Source organism: Pseudophryne corroboree, chromosome 1 (genome assembly GCF_028390025.1).
Source record: "Pseudophryne corroboree isolate aPseCor3 chromosome 1, aPseCor3.hap2, whole genome shotgun sequence".
Lineage (NCBI taxonomy): Eukaryota > Metazoa > Chordata > Amphibia > Anura > Myobatrachidae > Pseudophryne > Pseudophryne corroboree.
This window is the reverse complement of record NC_086444.1, coordinates 1,245,384,268-1,245,400,405: the sequence shown is the minus strand read 5'-3', so window position 1 is coordinate 1,245,400,405 and position 16,138 is coordinate 1,245,384,268. Positions and strand designations below refer to the sequence as shown.

The 16,138-nt window shown below is 56.9% G+C and overlaps 1 protein-coding gene across 1 annotated transcript in view; it reads left to right on the top strand.

Annotated features, from left to right (window-relative positions):
• Positions 1-16,138, top strand: part of MOGS (mannosyl-oligosaccharide glucosidase) — a 93,222-nt gene that overhangs the window by 34,620 nt on the left and 42,464 nt on the right. Inside the window, exons 2-3 of the mRNA XM_063925713.1 lie at positions 6,452-6,784; positions 10,042-10,259. Coding sequence (XP_063781783.1) covers positions 6,460-6,784; positions 10,042-10,259 — 543 coding nt within the window. The 5' untranslated portion in view covers positions 6,452-6,459. The remainder of the gene's footprint in view (positions 1-6,451; positions 6,785-10,041; positions 10,260-16,138) is intronic.

The window sequence follows — 16,138 nt, the reverse complement described above, 5'->3', positions numbered from 1 at the left end:
GTTAGCTGCAATTCAAAAGCTGTGTCAACAGCGGGTTCACTACGGCTGGCCGGCGGTCGGGCTCCCGGCGACCAGCATACCGGCACCGGGAGCCCGACCGCCGGCTTACCGACAGTGTGGCGAGGGCAAATGAGCCCCTTGCGGGCTCGCTGCGCTCGCCACGCTACGGGCACGGTGGCGCGCTACGCGCGCCACACTATTTTATCCTCCCTCTATGGGGGTCGTGGACCCCCACGAGGGAAAATAAGTGTCGGGCTGTCGGGCTCCCGGCGCCGGTATACTGAGCGCCGGGAGCCCGACCGCCGGTAACCAGAAGACCACCCGTCAACAGCAAGTGATTATCAAGGTTCCCCTAGTCCAACACGTTAAAGGGTACTATTCAACCCTGTTCGTGGTCCCGAAACCGGATGGCTTGGTCAGACCCATTTTAAATCTAAAATCCCTAAACCTGTACTTGAAAAAGTTCAAATTCAAGATGGAATCGCTCCGGGCAGTGATCTCCAGCCTGGAAGGGGGGGATTTTATGGTGTCACTAGACATAAAGGATGCCTACCTTCATGTCCCCATATATCCTCCTCATCAGGAGTATTTGAGATTCACTGTACAGGACTGTCATTACCAGTTTCAGACGTTGCCGTTTGGGCTTTCCACGGCCCCGAGGATTTTCACCAAGGTGATGGCGGAGATGATGGTGCTCCTGCGCAGGCAGGGAGTCACAATTATCCCATACTTGGACGATCTCCTGATAAAAGCGAGATCGAGAGATCAATTGCTGAAAAGCGTGTCGCTCTCCCTGAGAGTGCTATAACAGCACGGTTGGATTCTAAATCTGCCAAAGTCACAATTGATTCCAACGACTCGACTATCATTTCTAGGCATGATTCTGTACACGGAACAGAAGAGGGTTTTTCTCCCAATGGAAAAAGCCCAGGACCTCCAGAACATGGTCAGAGACCTGCTAAAACCAAAAAGAGTGTCTGTTCAGCAATGCACTCGAGTTCTGGGGAAAATGGTGGCAGCCTACGAGGCCATCCCCTTCGGCAGGTTCCATGCGAGGACAATTCAGTGGGACCTTCTGGACAAGTGGTCCGGGTCCCATCTACAAATACATCAGAAGATAAGCCTGTCCCCCAGGGCCGGGGTGTCTCTCATGTGGTGGCGGCAGAGTGCTCACCTTCTAGAGGGTCGCAGGTTCGGCATTCAGGACTGGGTTCTGGTAACCACGGACGCGAGCCTCCGAGGATGGGGAGCAGTCACACAAGGAAGAAATTTTCAGGGACTATGGTCAAGCCAGGAGGCTTGTCTACACATCAACGTACTGGAATTGAGGGCCATATACAACGGCCTACGAGAAGCGGAGAATCTTCTTCGCGACCTACCGGTTCTAATTCAATCGGACAACGTCACAGCCGTGGCTCATGTAAACCGCCAAGGCGGGACAAGGAACAGAGTGGCAATGGTGGAAGCCATCAGGATTCTTCGCTGGGCGGAAAATCACGTAAGCGTTCTGTCAGTAGTCTTCATTCCGGGAGTGGACAACTGGGAAGCAGACTTCCTCAGCAGGCACGATCTCCATCCAGGAGAGTGGGGACTTCATCAAGAAGTTTTTGCAGAGATAACAAGTCATTGGGGACTTCCTCAAATAGACATGATGGCGTCACGCCTCAACAAGAAGCTTCGGAGGTATTGTGCCAGGTCAAGGGACCCTCAGGCAGTAGCGGTAGATGCTCTGGTGACACCATGGGTGTTTCAGTCGGTCTAAATGTGTTCCCTCCTCTAACTCTCATCTCAAAAATATTGTGAATCATAAGACGAAAAAGAGGGCAGACAATACTCATTGGCCCTCATTCCGAGTTGTTCGCTCGGTATTTTTCATCGCATCGCAGTGAAAATCCGCTTAGTACGCATGCGCAATGTTCGCACTGCGACTGCGCCAAGTAACTTTACTATGAAGAAAGTATTTTTACTCACGGCTTTTTCATCGCTCCGGCGATCGTAATGTGATTGACAGGAAATGGGTGTTACTGGGCGGAAACACGGCGTTTCAGGGGCGTGTGGCTGAAAACGCTACCGTTTCCGGAAAAAACGCAGGAGTGGCCGGAGAAACGGTGGGAGTGCCTGGGCGAACGCTGGGTGTGTTTGTGACGTCAACCAGGAACGACAAGCACTGAAATGATCGCACAGGCAGAGTAAGTCTGAAGCTACTCTGAAACTGCTAAGTAGTTAGTAATCGCAATATTGCGAATACATCGGTCGCAATTTTAAGAAGCTAAGATTCACTCCCAGTAGGCGGCGGCTTAGCGTGTGTAACTCTGCTAAATTCGCCTTGCGACCGATCAACTCGGAATGAGGGCCATTGTTCCAGATTGGCCTCGAAGGGCCTGGTATTCAGATCTTCAGGAAATGCTCACAGAAGATCCGTGGCCTCTTCCTCTCAGGGAGGACCTGTTGCAGCAGGGGCCCTGCGTGTTCCAAGACTTACCGCGGTTACATTTGACGGCATGGCGGTTGAACACCGAATCCTAGCTGGGAAAGGTATTCCGGAAGAAGTCATCCCTACTCTGATAAAGGCTAGGAAGGAGGTGACGACGAAACATTATCACCGTATCTGGAGGAAGTATGTATCTTGGTGTGAAGCCAGGAATGCTCCTACGGAAGATTTCCATCTGGGCCGTTTTCTCCACTTTCTACAGACAGGAGTGGATATGGGCCTGAAGTTAGGCTCCTTTAAGGTTCAGATTTCGGCCCTATCTATATTCTTTCAGAAGGAATTGGCTTCTCTCCCAGAAGTCCAGACTTTTGTAAAGGGAGTGCTGCACATCCAGCCTCCTTTTGTGCCCCCAGTGGCACCATGGGACCTTAACGTTGTGTTACGGTTCCTAAACTCTCACTGGTTTTGAACCGCTTCAAACGGTTGAATTAAAATTTCTCACTTGGAAGGTGGTCATGTTGTTGGCCTTGGCATCTGCTAGGCGGGTGTCCGAATTGGCGGCCTTGTCTCACAAGAGCCCCTATCTGATTTTCCATGTGGATAGAGCGGAGTTGAGGACTCGTCCTCAATTTTTGCCCAAGGTAGTTAAATCTTTTCATATGAACCAACCTATTGTGCTGCCTGTGGCTACGGGTGACTTGGAGGACTCCCAAGTCCCTGGATGTAGTCAGGGCCTTAAAAGTGTATGTAGCCAGGACGGCTCGGGTTAGGAAAACAGAAGCACTGTTTGTCCTGTATGCAGCCAACAAAGTTGGCGCTCCTGCTTCGAAGCAGACTATTGCTTGCTGGATCTGTAACACGATTCAGCAGGCTCATTCTACGGCTGGATTGCTGTAACCAAATTCGGTAAAGGCCCATTCCACTAGGAAGGTGGGCTCTTCTTGGGCGGCTGCCCGAGGCGTCTCGGCTTTACAGCTTTGCCGAGCAGCTACTTGGTCGGGTTCAAACACTTTTGCAAAGTTCTATAAGTTTGATACCCTGGCTGATGAGGACCTCGCATTTGCTCAATCGGTGCTGCAGAGTCATCCGCACTCTCCCGCCCGGTCTGGAGCTTTGGTATAAACCACATGGTCCTTACGGAGTCCCCAGCATCCTCTAGGATGTAAGAGAAAATAAGATTTTAAACCTACCATTAAATCTTTTTCTCCTAGTCCGTAGAGGATGCTGGGCGCCCGTCCCAGTGCGGACTACTTTCTGCAAGGCTTGTATATAGTTATTGCTTACATGAGGGTTATGTTACAGTTGAAATCAGTCTTTGCATGATACTGTTTTGTTCATACTGTTAACTGGTTGCGTATATTCCATGTTATACGGTGTGGATGGTGTGGGCTGGTATGTGTCTTGCCCTTAGATTAACAAAAATCCTTTCCTCGTACTGTCCGTCTCCTCTTGGCACAGTTCTCTAACTGAGGTCTGGAGGAGGGGCATAGAGGGAGGAGCCAGTGCACACCCATTCTAAAGTTCTTTATAGTGCCCATGTCTCCTGCGGAGCCCGTCTATACCCCATGGTCCTTACGGAGTCCCCAGCATCCTCTATGGACTTGGAGAAAAAGATTTACCGGTAGGTTTAAAATCTTATTTTCCCCATTCTGAACATTTAATAAAAATCCGACAGGAACCTTGGAATATGCCAGGTATAAAGTTTCCTTTGTCTAAGCGTGCACTGGCGCTCTATCCTTTACCAGCACCTGTGTGTGCAAAGTGGGAAACTCCACCTCCAGTGGATTCTCATGTCACACGTCTTTTAGTGTTGTCCACTTTGCCTGTTATCACTGTCTCCTCGCTGAAGGAACCCACAGATAGATGTATAGAAAACTGTCTGAAATATATTTATTTGCTCACGGGCTATACATAGGCCCACTGTGGCAGCTTCCTGGGCCACTAAGGCTATTGAAGCATGGGTGCAGGCAATTGCAGAGGAACTGCCTTTAGATATGCCGGATGAATGCAGGATGTATCTGACTACTATCAAGTCTGCGTCTTCTTACACTGTGGAAGCTTTATCTGAGGCTGGCGATTTAGCAGCAAAGATGTCCTCTACTTCTGTGCTGGCACAACGTATTTTCTGGCTATGTTCTTAGAAGGTGGATTTGGATTCCAAGAAAACTGAAAACTCCTCCTTTCACGGGTGACATTCTCTTTGGTGAAGAGCAAGATAAAATTTTGACATCTTTGGACTTTTTATCCCCGACTAATCCTGCGGGTTTAAAGTACCACTTGTCATTCCTTCCACCCACAAGGGAAAGCGAAAGGATAGTCATTCCCTAGGCAGGGGTGGTCTTCAGTTTGCCGGCGGCCGGGCTCCCGACGACCAGCATACCGGCGCCGGAATACCGACAGATTTTTTTCCCTCTTGGTGGTCCACGACCCCCCTGGAGGGAGAATAGATAGCGCGCCACTGTGCCTGCAGCGAGCCCGCAAGGGGCTCACTTGCGCTCGCCCAGCTGTCGGTATGCCAGCGGTCGGGATTCCGGCGCCGGTATGCTGGCCGCTGGGAGCCCGACCGCTGGCATAATGTACTACACCCCCTAGGCAGCCACACACACACTGAAAAACCATCTAAGGCCAAGCAATCCTGGGAGTTTGTCAACCTGCAGCCTGACAGGGCAGGCCTCCCCCTGGTGAGCCTCAAGGTGGGAGGCTGACTTCTGCACTTCACGCAAGTTTGGACCATGACCACTTCAGACGCTTGGATGCAAGAAGTAGTCTCTCGCGGGTACGCCGTCTCATTCAAGGGACGCCCCTCTCCACAATATTTCACCACGGGTCTTCCATCAGACCCGAAAAAGGCTCAAATTCAACAGAAAGTGGTCAGTTCACTTCTACACTCCGGAGCGATAGTGCCAGTTCCTCAGTCCCAAAGGGGCAGAGGCTGCTATTCGACCCTGTTCCTAGTTCAAAACCCAGCGGGTCTCACCGGCCTATTCTCAATCTCAAATCTTTAAACAGGTTTGTGAAAGTTTCCACATTTCGAATGAAAACCCTGCATTCAATAGTTCTAACCTGAGGACTTCATGGATTCCCTGGATATACAGGATGTGTATCGGCGTATTCCTATTGCTCTTTCACATTGGTTGCTATTGGCAACCAACATTATCAGTTCCAGGCTGACCTTTCAGTACCAGCTTCAATTTTGGCCCATTCTACTCGGTCGGTAGGACCCTCATGGGCGGCCCGCCATGCTGCGTCCTCCGAGCTACTGTACAAGGCGGCTCCGTGGTTTTCGGTCCACACGTTTCTTAGGGTTTATGCCTTCGATACGTTCACCTCCCAGGATGCTTCCTTTGGACGCTGGATTCTTACATCCTCTCAGGCGTGTCCATTCCCTTGAAGTACTTCTTTAGGACATCCTCGATGTTCCCTGTGGAACCTATAAACCCTGATGAAGAAAACAAGAGTTATGGTAGACTTAATTTTTGTTAACTCTCTTTCCTCGAAGTTCATAGGATCCACAGGTCGCCCACTCTGACGCACCTGGCCTCTCTGGATTTTTGGGGGTTTGGCCTCTGGTTCCTTTCTCCTGTCTGTGAGAATGTGTTCCTATGTGTAAATATCTTTCTTCTTTCCTGTCCTCTTCCTGCTTTGAGCTGGTTATTAAAACCGATTTCCTGAGCATGGAGGCGGGGTTATAGGGGAGTGGAGCCGAGCATTCTGGGACAGCTGAAAGCTTTAACTGTTTGGTGCCCGGATTCTTATCCACCACTACAACCCCAATGTTCCCTGTGGACCCTATGAACTTAGAATAAAGAGAGAAAACAAGGGTACGTCTACCATAACTCTCCTCTATATTACCTATAACACATTATTACATACTGCATAGCACACCTGATATAATGCCTTTTAGTCTGCTGTAGGTGTCTGTTCCTCATTGTTACCGGAGGGGTAACTTAAGGTCCTGTGGGCACTTACCCCCGGGGCCGGTCTGAGCGCCAGTAATGAGTGTTTTCCATGCTCCTCTAGGCTGCAGAATGGCACGTGAGCGGAGGCGTCATGTTGGATCTGAGCAGCGTCCTCCTCTTCCCGCCAGAAGACCTGTGCCGCCCCCAGCCCGGGGAGGGAACCGCGTAGTCCTGGTGGCCATTGTGTCTTGCCTTATTGGCCTAAGTGCATTTGGATACAACAGTTATGTAAAATGGAGTCTGGCTGTGAGGCCGGTGACCCTACATCCCTCTCTTCGCATCCTCCCCCCAAACAGCAGCTCCCCCGCTGTGTCCCCGGACCTGTTCTGGGGTTCCTACAGACCACAAGTATACTTTGGCATGAAGACGCGGAGTCCACGTTCTGTGGTCACAGGTACAGTGATGCAGAGGTGGATTTAATGGGTAATTGCTCATTGCTTTCTGTGCATTCCTTCTCCCTCCAGCTGTGGCCTCCCTCTCCCCCTGTCTGTGGCCTCCGCTCTCTCTCCCCCCTCCGCTGTGGCCTCCGCTCTCTCTCCCCCCTCCGCTGTGGCCTCCGCTCTCTCTCCGCCGTGGCCTCCGCTCTCTCTCTCTCCCCCCTCCGCCGTGGCCTCCGCTCTCTCTCTTCCCCCCTCCGCCGTGGCCTCCGCTCTCTCTCTTCCCCCCTCCGCCGTGGTCTCCGCTCTCTTTCCCCCCTCCGCCGTGGTCTCCGCTCTCTCTCTTCCCCTCCACCGTGGCCTCCGCTCTCTTTTCCCCTCCGCCGTGGCCTCCGCTCTCTTTCCCCTCTCCGCCGTGGCCTCCGTTCTCTCTACCCCCTCCGTCGTGGCCTCCGTTCTCTCCTTCCTCCGCCGTGGCCTCGGCTCTCTCCTCCCTCTGCCATGGCCTCGTTCTCCCCCTCCGCCGTGGCCTCCGCTTTCTCCCCCCCTCCGCCGTGGCCTCCGCTCTCTCCCCCTCCGCCGTGGCCTCCGTTCTCTCTCTCCCCCCTATGCAGTGGCCTCCGTTCTCTCTCTCCCCCCTCCGCCGTGGCCTCCATTCTCTCTCTCCCCCCTCCGCCGTGGCCTCCATTCTCTCTACCCCCCTCCGCCATGGCCTCCGCTCTCTCTCTCTCTCTTTCTCCCCCCTTCACCGTGGCCTCCGCTCTCTCCCCTCTCCGCCGTGGCCTCCGTTCTCTCTCCCCCCTCCGCCGTGGCCTCCGCTCTCTCTCCCCCCCTCCGCCGTGGCCTCAGCTCTCTCTCCCCCCTCCGCCGTGGCCTCCGCTCTCTCTCCCCCCTCTGCCGTGGCCTCCGCGCTCTCCCCCCTCCGCCGTGGCTTCTCTATCTCTCTGCCGTGGCCTCCGTCCTCTCTCCACCCTCCACCGTGTCATCCGCCCTCCCTCCCCCTTCCGCCGTGGCCTCCGCTCTCTCCTTCCTCTGCTGTGGCCTCCGCTCTCCTTCCTCTGCTGTGGCCTCCGCTCTCTCCCTCCTCTGCTGTGGCCTCCGCTCTCTCCCTCCTCTGCTGTGGCCTCCGCTCTCTCCCTCCTCTGCTATGTCCTCCGCTCTCTCCCATCTGATGTGGCCTCCTCTCTCTCTTTCCTCCCTCCGCTGTGGCCTCCGCCCTTTCTCCACCCTCAGCTGTGGCCTCCACCCTCTCTCTCCCCCTGGCTGTGGCCTCCGCTCTCTCTCCCCCCGGCTGTGGCCTCCGCTCTCTCTCCCCCCGGCTGTGGCCTCCGCTCTCTCTCCCCCCGGCTGTGGCCTCCGCTCTCTCTCCCCCCTACGCTGTGGCCCTCGCTCTCTCTCCCCCTTCGCTGTGGCCGTCGCTCTCTCCCCCCTGTGGCCTCCCCTCTCTCTCCCCCTTCCACTGTGGTCTCCGCTCTCTCTCCCCCCTCCGCTGTGGCCCTCGCTCTCTCTCTCCCCCCTCCGCTGTGCCCTTTGCTCTCCTCCCACCCCCCCGCCCCCCCCGGCTGTGGCCTCCGCTCTCCCCCTGGCTGTGGCCTCCGCTCTCTCTCCCCCCCTCCGCTGTGGGCCTCGCTCTCTCTCCCCCCTCCGCTGTGGCTTGCGCTCTCTCTCCCCCCTCCGCTGTGGCTTGCGCTCTCTCTCTCCCCTCCGCTGTGGCCTCCGCTCTCTCTCTCCCCTCCGCTGTGGCCTCCGCTCTCTCTCTCCCCTCCGCTGTGGCTTCCGCTCTCTCCCCTCCGCTGTGGCTTCCGCTCTCTCCCCTCCGCTGTGGCTTACGCTCTCTCCCCTCCGCTGTGGCTTACGCTCTCTCCCCTCCGCTGTGGCTTACGCTCTCTCCCCTCCGCTGTGGCTTACGCTCTCTCTCCCCCTGGCTGTGGCTTCCGATCTCTCTACCCCTGGCTGTGGCCTCCGCTCTCCCCCTGGCTGTGGCCTCTGCTCTCTCTCTCCCCTCCGCTGTGGTTTCCGCTCTCTCTCTCTCCCCTCCGCTGTGGCTTCCGCTCTCTCTCCCCTCCGCTGTGGCCTCCGCTCTCTCTCCCCCCCCCCCCCCCCCCCCGGCTGTGGCTTCCGCTCTCTCTCCCCTCCGCTGTGGCCTCCGCTCTCTCTCCTCCCCCCCGGCTGTGGCTTCCGCTCTCTCTCCCCCCTTCGCTGTGGCCCTCGCTCTCTCTCCCCCTTCCACTGTGGTCTCCGCTTTCTCTCCCCCCTTTGCTGTGGCCCTTGCTCTCTCTCCCATCTCCGCTGTGGCCCTTGCTCTCCTCCCACCCCCTCCCCCCCGGCTGTGGCCCTCGCTCCCCCGACCGGCAGTGGCCTCCGCTCTCCCCCTGGCTGTGGCCTCCGCTCTCCCCCTGGCTGTGGCCCTCGCTCTCTCTCCCCCCTCCGCTATGGCCTCCGCTCTCTCCCCTCCGCTGTGGCTTCCGATCTCTCTCCCCCTGGCTGTGGCCTCTGCTCTCTCTCTCTCCCCTCCGCTGTGGTTTCCGCTCTCTCTCCCCTCCGCTGTGGTTTCCGCTCTCTCTCTCCCCTCCGCTGTGGTTTCCGCTCTCTCTCTCCCCTCCGCTGTCGTTTCCGCTCTCTCTCTCCCCTCCGCTGTGGTTTCCGCTCTCTCTCTCCCCTCCGCTGTGGTTTCCGCTCTCTCTCTCCCCTCCGCTGTGGTTTCCGCTCTCCCCCCCCCCCCCTCCGCTGTGGTTTCCGCTCTCTCCCCCCCCTCCGCTGTGGTTTCCGCTCTCCCCCCCCCCCTCCGCTGTGGTTTCCGCTCCCCCCCCCCCCTCCGCTGTGGTTTCCGCTCTCTCCCCCCCCTCCGCTGTGGTTTCCGCTCCCCCCCCCCCCCCCCTCCGCTGTGGTTTACGCTCTCCCCCCCCCCCTCCGCTGTGGTTTCCGCTCTCCCCCCCCCCCCTCCGCTGTGGTTTCCGCGCTCTCCCCTCCGCTGTGGCCTCCGCTCTCTCCCCTCCGCTGTGGCTTCCGATCTCTCTCCCCCTGGCTGTGGCCTCTGCTCTCTCTCTCCCCTCCGCTGTGGTTTCCGCTCTCTCTCTCCCCTCCGCTGTGGTTTCCTCTCTCTCTCTCTCTGTCCCCCCCCCTCCGCTGTGGCTTCCTCTCTCTCTCTCTCCCCCCTCTGCTGTGGCTTCCTCTCTCTCTCTCTCTCTCTCTCTCTCTCTCTCTCCCCCCCCCTCCGCTGTGGCCCTCGCTCTCCCCTCCGCTGTGACATCTTCTGTCCTTTGTCTGTCACCAGGGTTGATGTGGCTGTCTCAGTCCGGATCCCCCTCCCTACGACACACGTGTGAGCAGGGTGACGGGCTGGCGCGGTACGGGTGGCTCATGCACGACGGTGTGAATTTCGGGGTTCAGGAGATCAGAGATAAAGGCTACACGCTGAGCACTGAGTTTGTGAAGAGACCCGGAGGGCAGCATGGCGGAGAGTGGAGCTGGAGAATCTCGGGGACCCCTGAGGTAAGTGATCCTGTATGTAACCCGCCATCAGCACCTGCTCAGGGACTGGCCTGTCTGCGGTACCCCCGGCGTCACTATTACAGAGGGGTCATGTGTGAGGTCAGGGAGGCGTTACACCATGCTCAGGTGCTCAGTATCACTGTATGATGCAGCAATGTCCTCTGTGACACCCTATGGGGCTCATTGTGCTCACAGGAAATCCCCGCTGCCGGCGACCTCATCAGTATATACAGGCGGCACGTCTCACAGGTACACGGCGTTGTGGGGGTTTCTCGCTCCTCTGATCGCAGGCTATAGGAGCTCGTGTAACGGGATCCGTGTTTGCCGGCGGTGCGGGATGCCGAATGATCTTGGAATTATTTTTAAAGCGCCAATATTTCACCCGCCAAAATCACGCTTTGTAAATGATTTCCGCTTTAAAAAAACATCCCAGATCATTTGTCATCCCGCACTGCCGCGATCACGGATCCTGTTATATGAGGCGCTGTATGTGACACACGGTAACCCACTGGCTGATTACTGACTGCCGACTTTCACCTACCAGACACCGGCGACCCCTCTTCCTCACACAAGATGTAGCTCATAATGTAACTGCGACGCACGGAATCCCGGGGGTCATAATACTAGCACCAGAACCCCGACATCAGCAATCCCAACAGGGGTGAATTAAGGGTGTTCCTTCCAGCCCCCTAACCCTCCCCCTCCCTTCCGGCAGCCTAACCCTAACCTTCCCCCTTACTGCCTAACCTCCCCCCTTACTGCCTAACCTCCCCCCTTACTGCCTAACTCTCTCTTCCTGTAGCCTAACCCTAACCTTCCCCCTTACTTCCTAACCTCCCCCCTTACTGCCTAACCTCCCCCCTTACTGCCTAACCCTCTCTTCCTGCAGCCTAACCATAACCTCCCCCCTTACTGCCTAACCTCCCCCCTTACTGCCTAACCCTCTCTTCCTGTAGCCTAACCCTAACCTTCCCCCTTACTGCCTAACCTCCCCCCTTACTGCCTAACCCTCTCTTCCTGTAGCCTAACCCTAACCTTCCCCCTTACTGCCTAACCTCCCCCCTTACTGCCTAACCCTCTCTTCCTGCAGCCTAACCATAACCTCACCCCTTACTGCCTAACCCTCTCTTCCTGCAGCCTAGCCCTAATCTCCCCCCTTACTGCCTAACCCTAACCTCCCCCCTTACTGCCTAACCCTAACCCTCCCTTCCTGCAGCCTAACCCTAATCTCCCCCCTTACTGCCTAACCCTAACCTCCCCTCTTACTGCCTAACCCTCCCTTCCTGTAGCCTAACCCTAACCTCCCCCCTTACTGCCTAACCCTCTCTTCCTGTAGCCTAACCCTAACCTTCCCCCTTACTGCCTAACCTCCCCCCTTACTGCCTAACCCTCTCTTCCTGCAGCCTAACCATAACCTCCCCCCTTACTGCCTAACCCTCTCTTCCTGCAGCCTAGCCCTAATCTCCCCCCTTACTGCCTGAACCTAACCTCCCCCCTTACTGCATAACCCTAACCTCCCCCCTTACTGCCTAACCCTAACCCTCCCTTCCTGCAGCCTAACCCTAATCTCCCCCCTTACTGCCTAACCCTAACCTCCCCTCTTACTGCCTAACCCTCCCTTCCTGTAGCCTAACCCTAACCTCCCCCCTTACTGCCTAACCCTCTCTTCCTGCAGCCTAACCCTACCCTCCCCCCTTACTGCCTAACCCTCCCCCTTACTGCCTAACCCTAACCTCCCCCCTTACTGCCTAACCCTAACCTCCCCCTTACTGCCTAACCCTAACCTCCCCCCTTACTGCCTAACCCTAACCTCCCCCCTTACTGCCTAACCCACCCCCTTACTGCTTAACCCTAACCTCCCCCTTACTGCCTAACCCTAACCTTCCCCCTTACTGCCTAACCCTCCCTTCCTGTAGCCTAACCCTAAGCTCCCCCCTTACTGCCTAACCCTAACCTCCCCCCTTACTGCCTAACCCACTCTTCCTGTAGCCTAACCCTAACCTCCCCCCTTACTGCCTAACCCTCTCTTCCTGCAGCCTAACCCTAACCTCCCCCCTTACTGCCTAATCCTCCCTTCCTGTAGCCTAACCTTAACCTCCTCCCTTACTGCTTAACCCTCTCTTCCTGCAGCCTAACCCTAACCTCCCCCTTACTGCTTAACCCTCTCTTCCTGCAGCCTAACCCTAACCTCCCCCCTTACTGCCTAACCCTCCCTTCCTGCAGCCTAACCCTAACCTCCCCCTTACTGCCTAACCCTCTCTTCCTGCAGCCTAACCCTAACCTCCCCCCTTACTGCCTAACCCTCCCTCCCTGTAGCCTAACCCTAACCTCCCCCCTTACTGCTTAACCCTCTCTTCCTGCAGCCTAAGCCTAACCTCCCCCCTTACTGCCTAACCCTCTCTTCCTGCAGCCTAACCCTAACCTCCCCCCTTATTGCCTAACCCTAACCTCCCCCCTTACTGCCTAACCCTAACCCTCCCTTCCTGTAGCCTAACCCTAACCTCCCCCCTTACTGCCTAACCCTAACCTCCCCCCTTACTGCCTAACCCTCCCTTCCTGTAGCCTAACCCTAACGTCCCCCCTTACTGCCTAATCCCAACCTCCCCCCTTAGGGCCTAACCCTAATCTCCCTGCTGTGGTGCCTAAACCAAACCCTCCCTCCCCTACTGCCTGAACCTTACCACCCCCCCCCCCCCCCCTCCCCCGCAGCCTAACTCTAACTCTAACACCCCCGGGTGTCTCCTAAACTAAGTACCCCCCGGCCCTAAACCTGCATCAGGATTCTGATTGGTGTTGGGATTCTGGTGTCGATATTTCTTCTGCTGGATATTGCGACAGCCGGCATATTGACCGCATCCTGTTCGGAGGAGCGTCATCATTTGTCGGCAAATGCTCGGATCCATTGTCTACATCTAACCCGTAATGCTTCTCTAAGTGACACGCTACATACAGACAGCAGAATGCCTCGTACACCGATACAGGGGGCACGCTACATACAGCCGGCACCACGCCTCGTACACCGATACAGGGGGCACGCTACATACAGCCGGCACCACGCCTCGTACACCGATACAGGGGGCACGCTACATACAGCCGGCACCACGCCTCGTACACCGATACAGGGGGCACGCTACATACAGCCGGCACCACGCCTCGTACACCGATACAGGGGGCACGCTACATACAGCCGGCACCACGCCTCGTACACCGATACAGGAGGCACGCTACATACAGCCGGCACCACGCCTCATACACGATACAGGGGGCACGCTACATACAGCCGGCACCACGCCTCGTACACCGATACAGGGGGCACGCTACATACAGCCGGCACCACGCCTCGTACACCGATACAGGGGGCACGCTACATACAACCGGCACCACGCCTCATACACGATACAGGGGGCACGCTACATACAGCCGGCACCACGCCTCATACACCGATACAGGGGGCACGCTACATACAGCCGGCACCACGCCTCGTACACCGATACAGGGGGCACGCTACATACAGCCGGCACCACGCCTCGTACACCGATACAGGGGGCACGCTACATACAGCCGGCACCACGCCTCGTACACCGATACAGGAGGCACGCTACATACAGCCGGCACCACGCCTCATACACGATACAGGGGGCACGCTACATACAGCCGGCACCACGCCTCGTACACCGATACAGGGGGCACGCTACATACAGCCGGCACCACGCCTCGTACACCGATACAGGGGGCACGCTACATACAGCCGGCACCACGCCTCATACACGATACAGGGGGCACGCTACATACAGCCGGCACCACGCCTCATACACCGATACAGGGGGCACGCTACATACAGCCGGCACCACGCCTCGTACACCGATACAGGGGGCACGCTACATACAGCCGGCACCACGCCTCATACACGATACAGGGGGCACGCTACATACAGCCGGCACCACGCCTCATACACCGATACAGGGGACACGCTACATACAGCCGGCACCACGCCTCATACACCGATACAGGGGGCACGCTACATACACACGCCACAACGCCTCATACACCGATACAGGGGGCACGCTACATACAGCCGGCACCACGCCTCATACACAGATACAGGGGACACGCTACATACACACGCCACAACGCCTCATACACCGATACAGGAGACACGCTACATACACACGCCACAACGCCTCATACACCGATACAGGGGGCACGCTACATACACACGCCACAACGCCTCATACACCGATACAGGGGACACGCTACATACAGCCGGCACCACGCCTCATACACGATACAGGAGACACGCTACATACAGCCGGCACCACGCCTCATACACCGATACAGGGGACACGCTACATACAGCCGGCACCACGCCTCATACACCGATACAGGGGGCACGCTACATACACACGCCACAACGCCTCATACACAGATACAGGGGACACGCTACATACACACGCCACAACGCCTCATACACCGATACAGGGGACACGCTACATGCAGCCAGCACCACGCCTCATACACCGATACAGGAGACACGCTACATACACACGCCACAACGCCTCATACACCGATACAGGAGACACGCTACATACACACGCCACAACGCCTCATACACCGATACAGGGGGCACGCTACATACACACGCCACAACGCCTCATGCACCGATACAGGGGACACGCTACATACAGCCGGCACCACGCCTCACACACCGATACAGGGGGCACGCTACATACAAACAGCACCACGCCTCATACACAATACAGGGGGCACGCTACATACAGCCGGCACCACGCCTCATACACGATACAGGGGGCACGCTACATACAGCTGGCACCACGCCTCATACACCGATACAGGGGACACGCTACATACACACGCCACAACGCCTCATACACCGATACAGGAGACACGCTACATACACACGCCACAACGCCTCATACACCGATACAGGAGACACGCTACATACACACGCCATAACGCCTCATACACAGATACAGGAGACACGCTACATACACACGCCACAACGCCTCATACACCGATACAGGAGACACGCTACATACACACGCCACAACGCCTCATACACCGATAGAGGGGACACGCTACATACACACGCCACAACGCCTCATACACGATACAGGGGACACGCTACATACACAACTAATATCTGACCCTCTGTCCTCTCAGCTCTGCCACATCCCCCGGGCACAGCGCCCTCCTCACACCCTGCCAGTAACTAATATCTGACCCTCTGTCCTCTCAGCTCTGTCACATCCCCCGGGCACAGCGCCCTCCTCACGCCCTGCCAGTAACTAATATCTGACCCTCTGTCCTCTCAGCTCTGCCACATCCCCCGGGCACAGCGCCCTCCTCACGCCCTGCCAGTAACTAATATCTGACCCTCTGTCCTCTCAGCTCTGCCACATCCCCCGGGCACAGCGCCCTCCTCACGCCCTGCCAGTAACTAATATCTGACCCTCTGTCCCCTCAGCTCTGCCACATACCCCGGGCACAGCGCCCTCCTCACGCCCTGCCAGTAACTAATATCTGACCCTCTGTCCCCTCAGCTCTGCCACATCCCCCGGGCACAGCGCCCTCCTCACGCCCTGCCAGTAACTAATATCTGACCCTCTGTCCCCTCAGCTCTGCCACATCCCCCGGGCACAGCGCCCTCCTCACGCCCTGCCAGTAACTAATATCTGACCCTCTGTCCCCTCAGCTCTGTCACATCCCCCGGGCACAGCGCCCTCCTCACGCCCTGCCAGTAACTAATATCTGACCCTCTGTCCCCTCAGCTCTGTCACATCCCCCAGGCACAGCGCCCTCCTCACGCCCTGCCAGTAACTAATATCTGACCCTCTGTCCTCTCAGCTCTACCACATCCC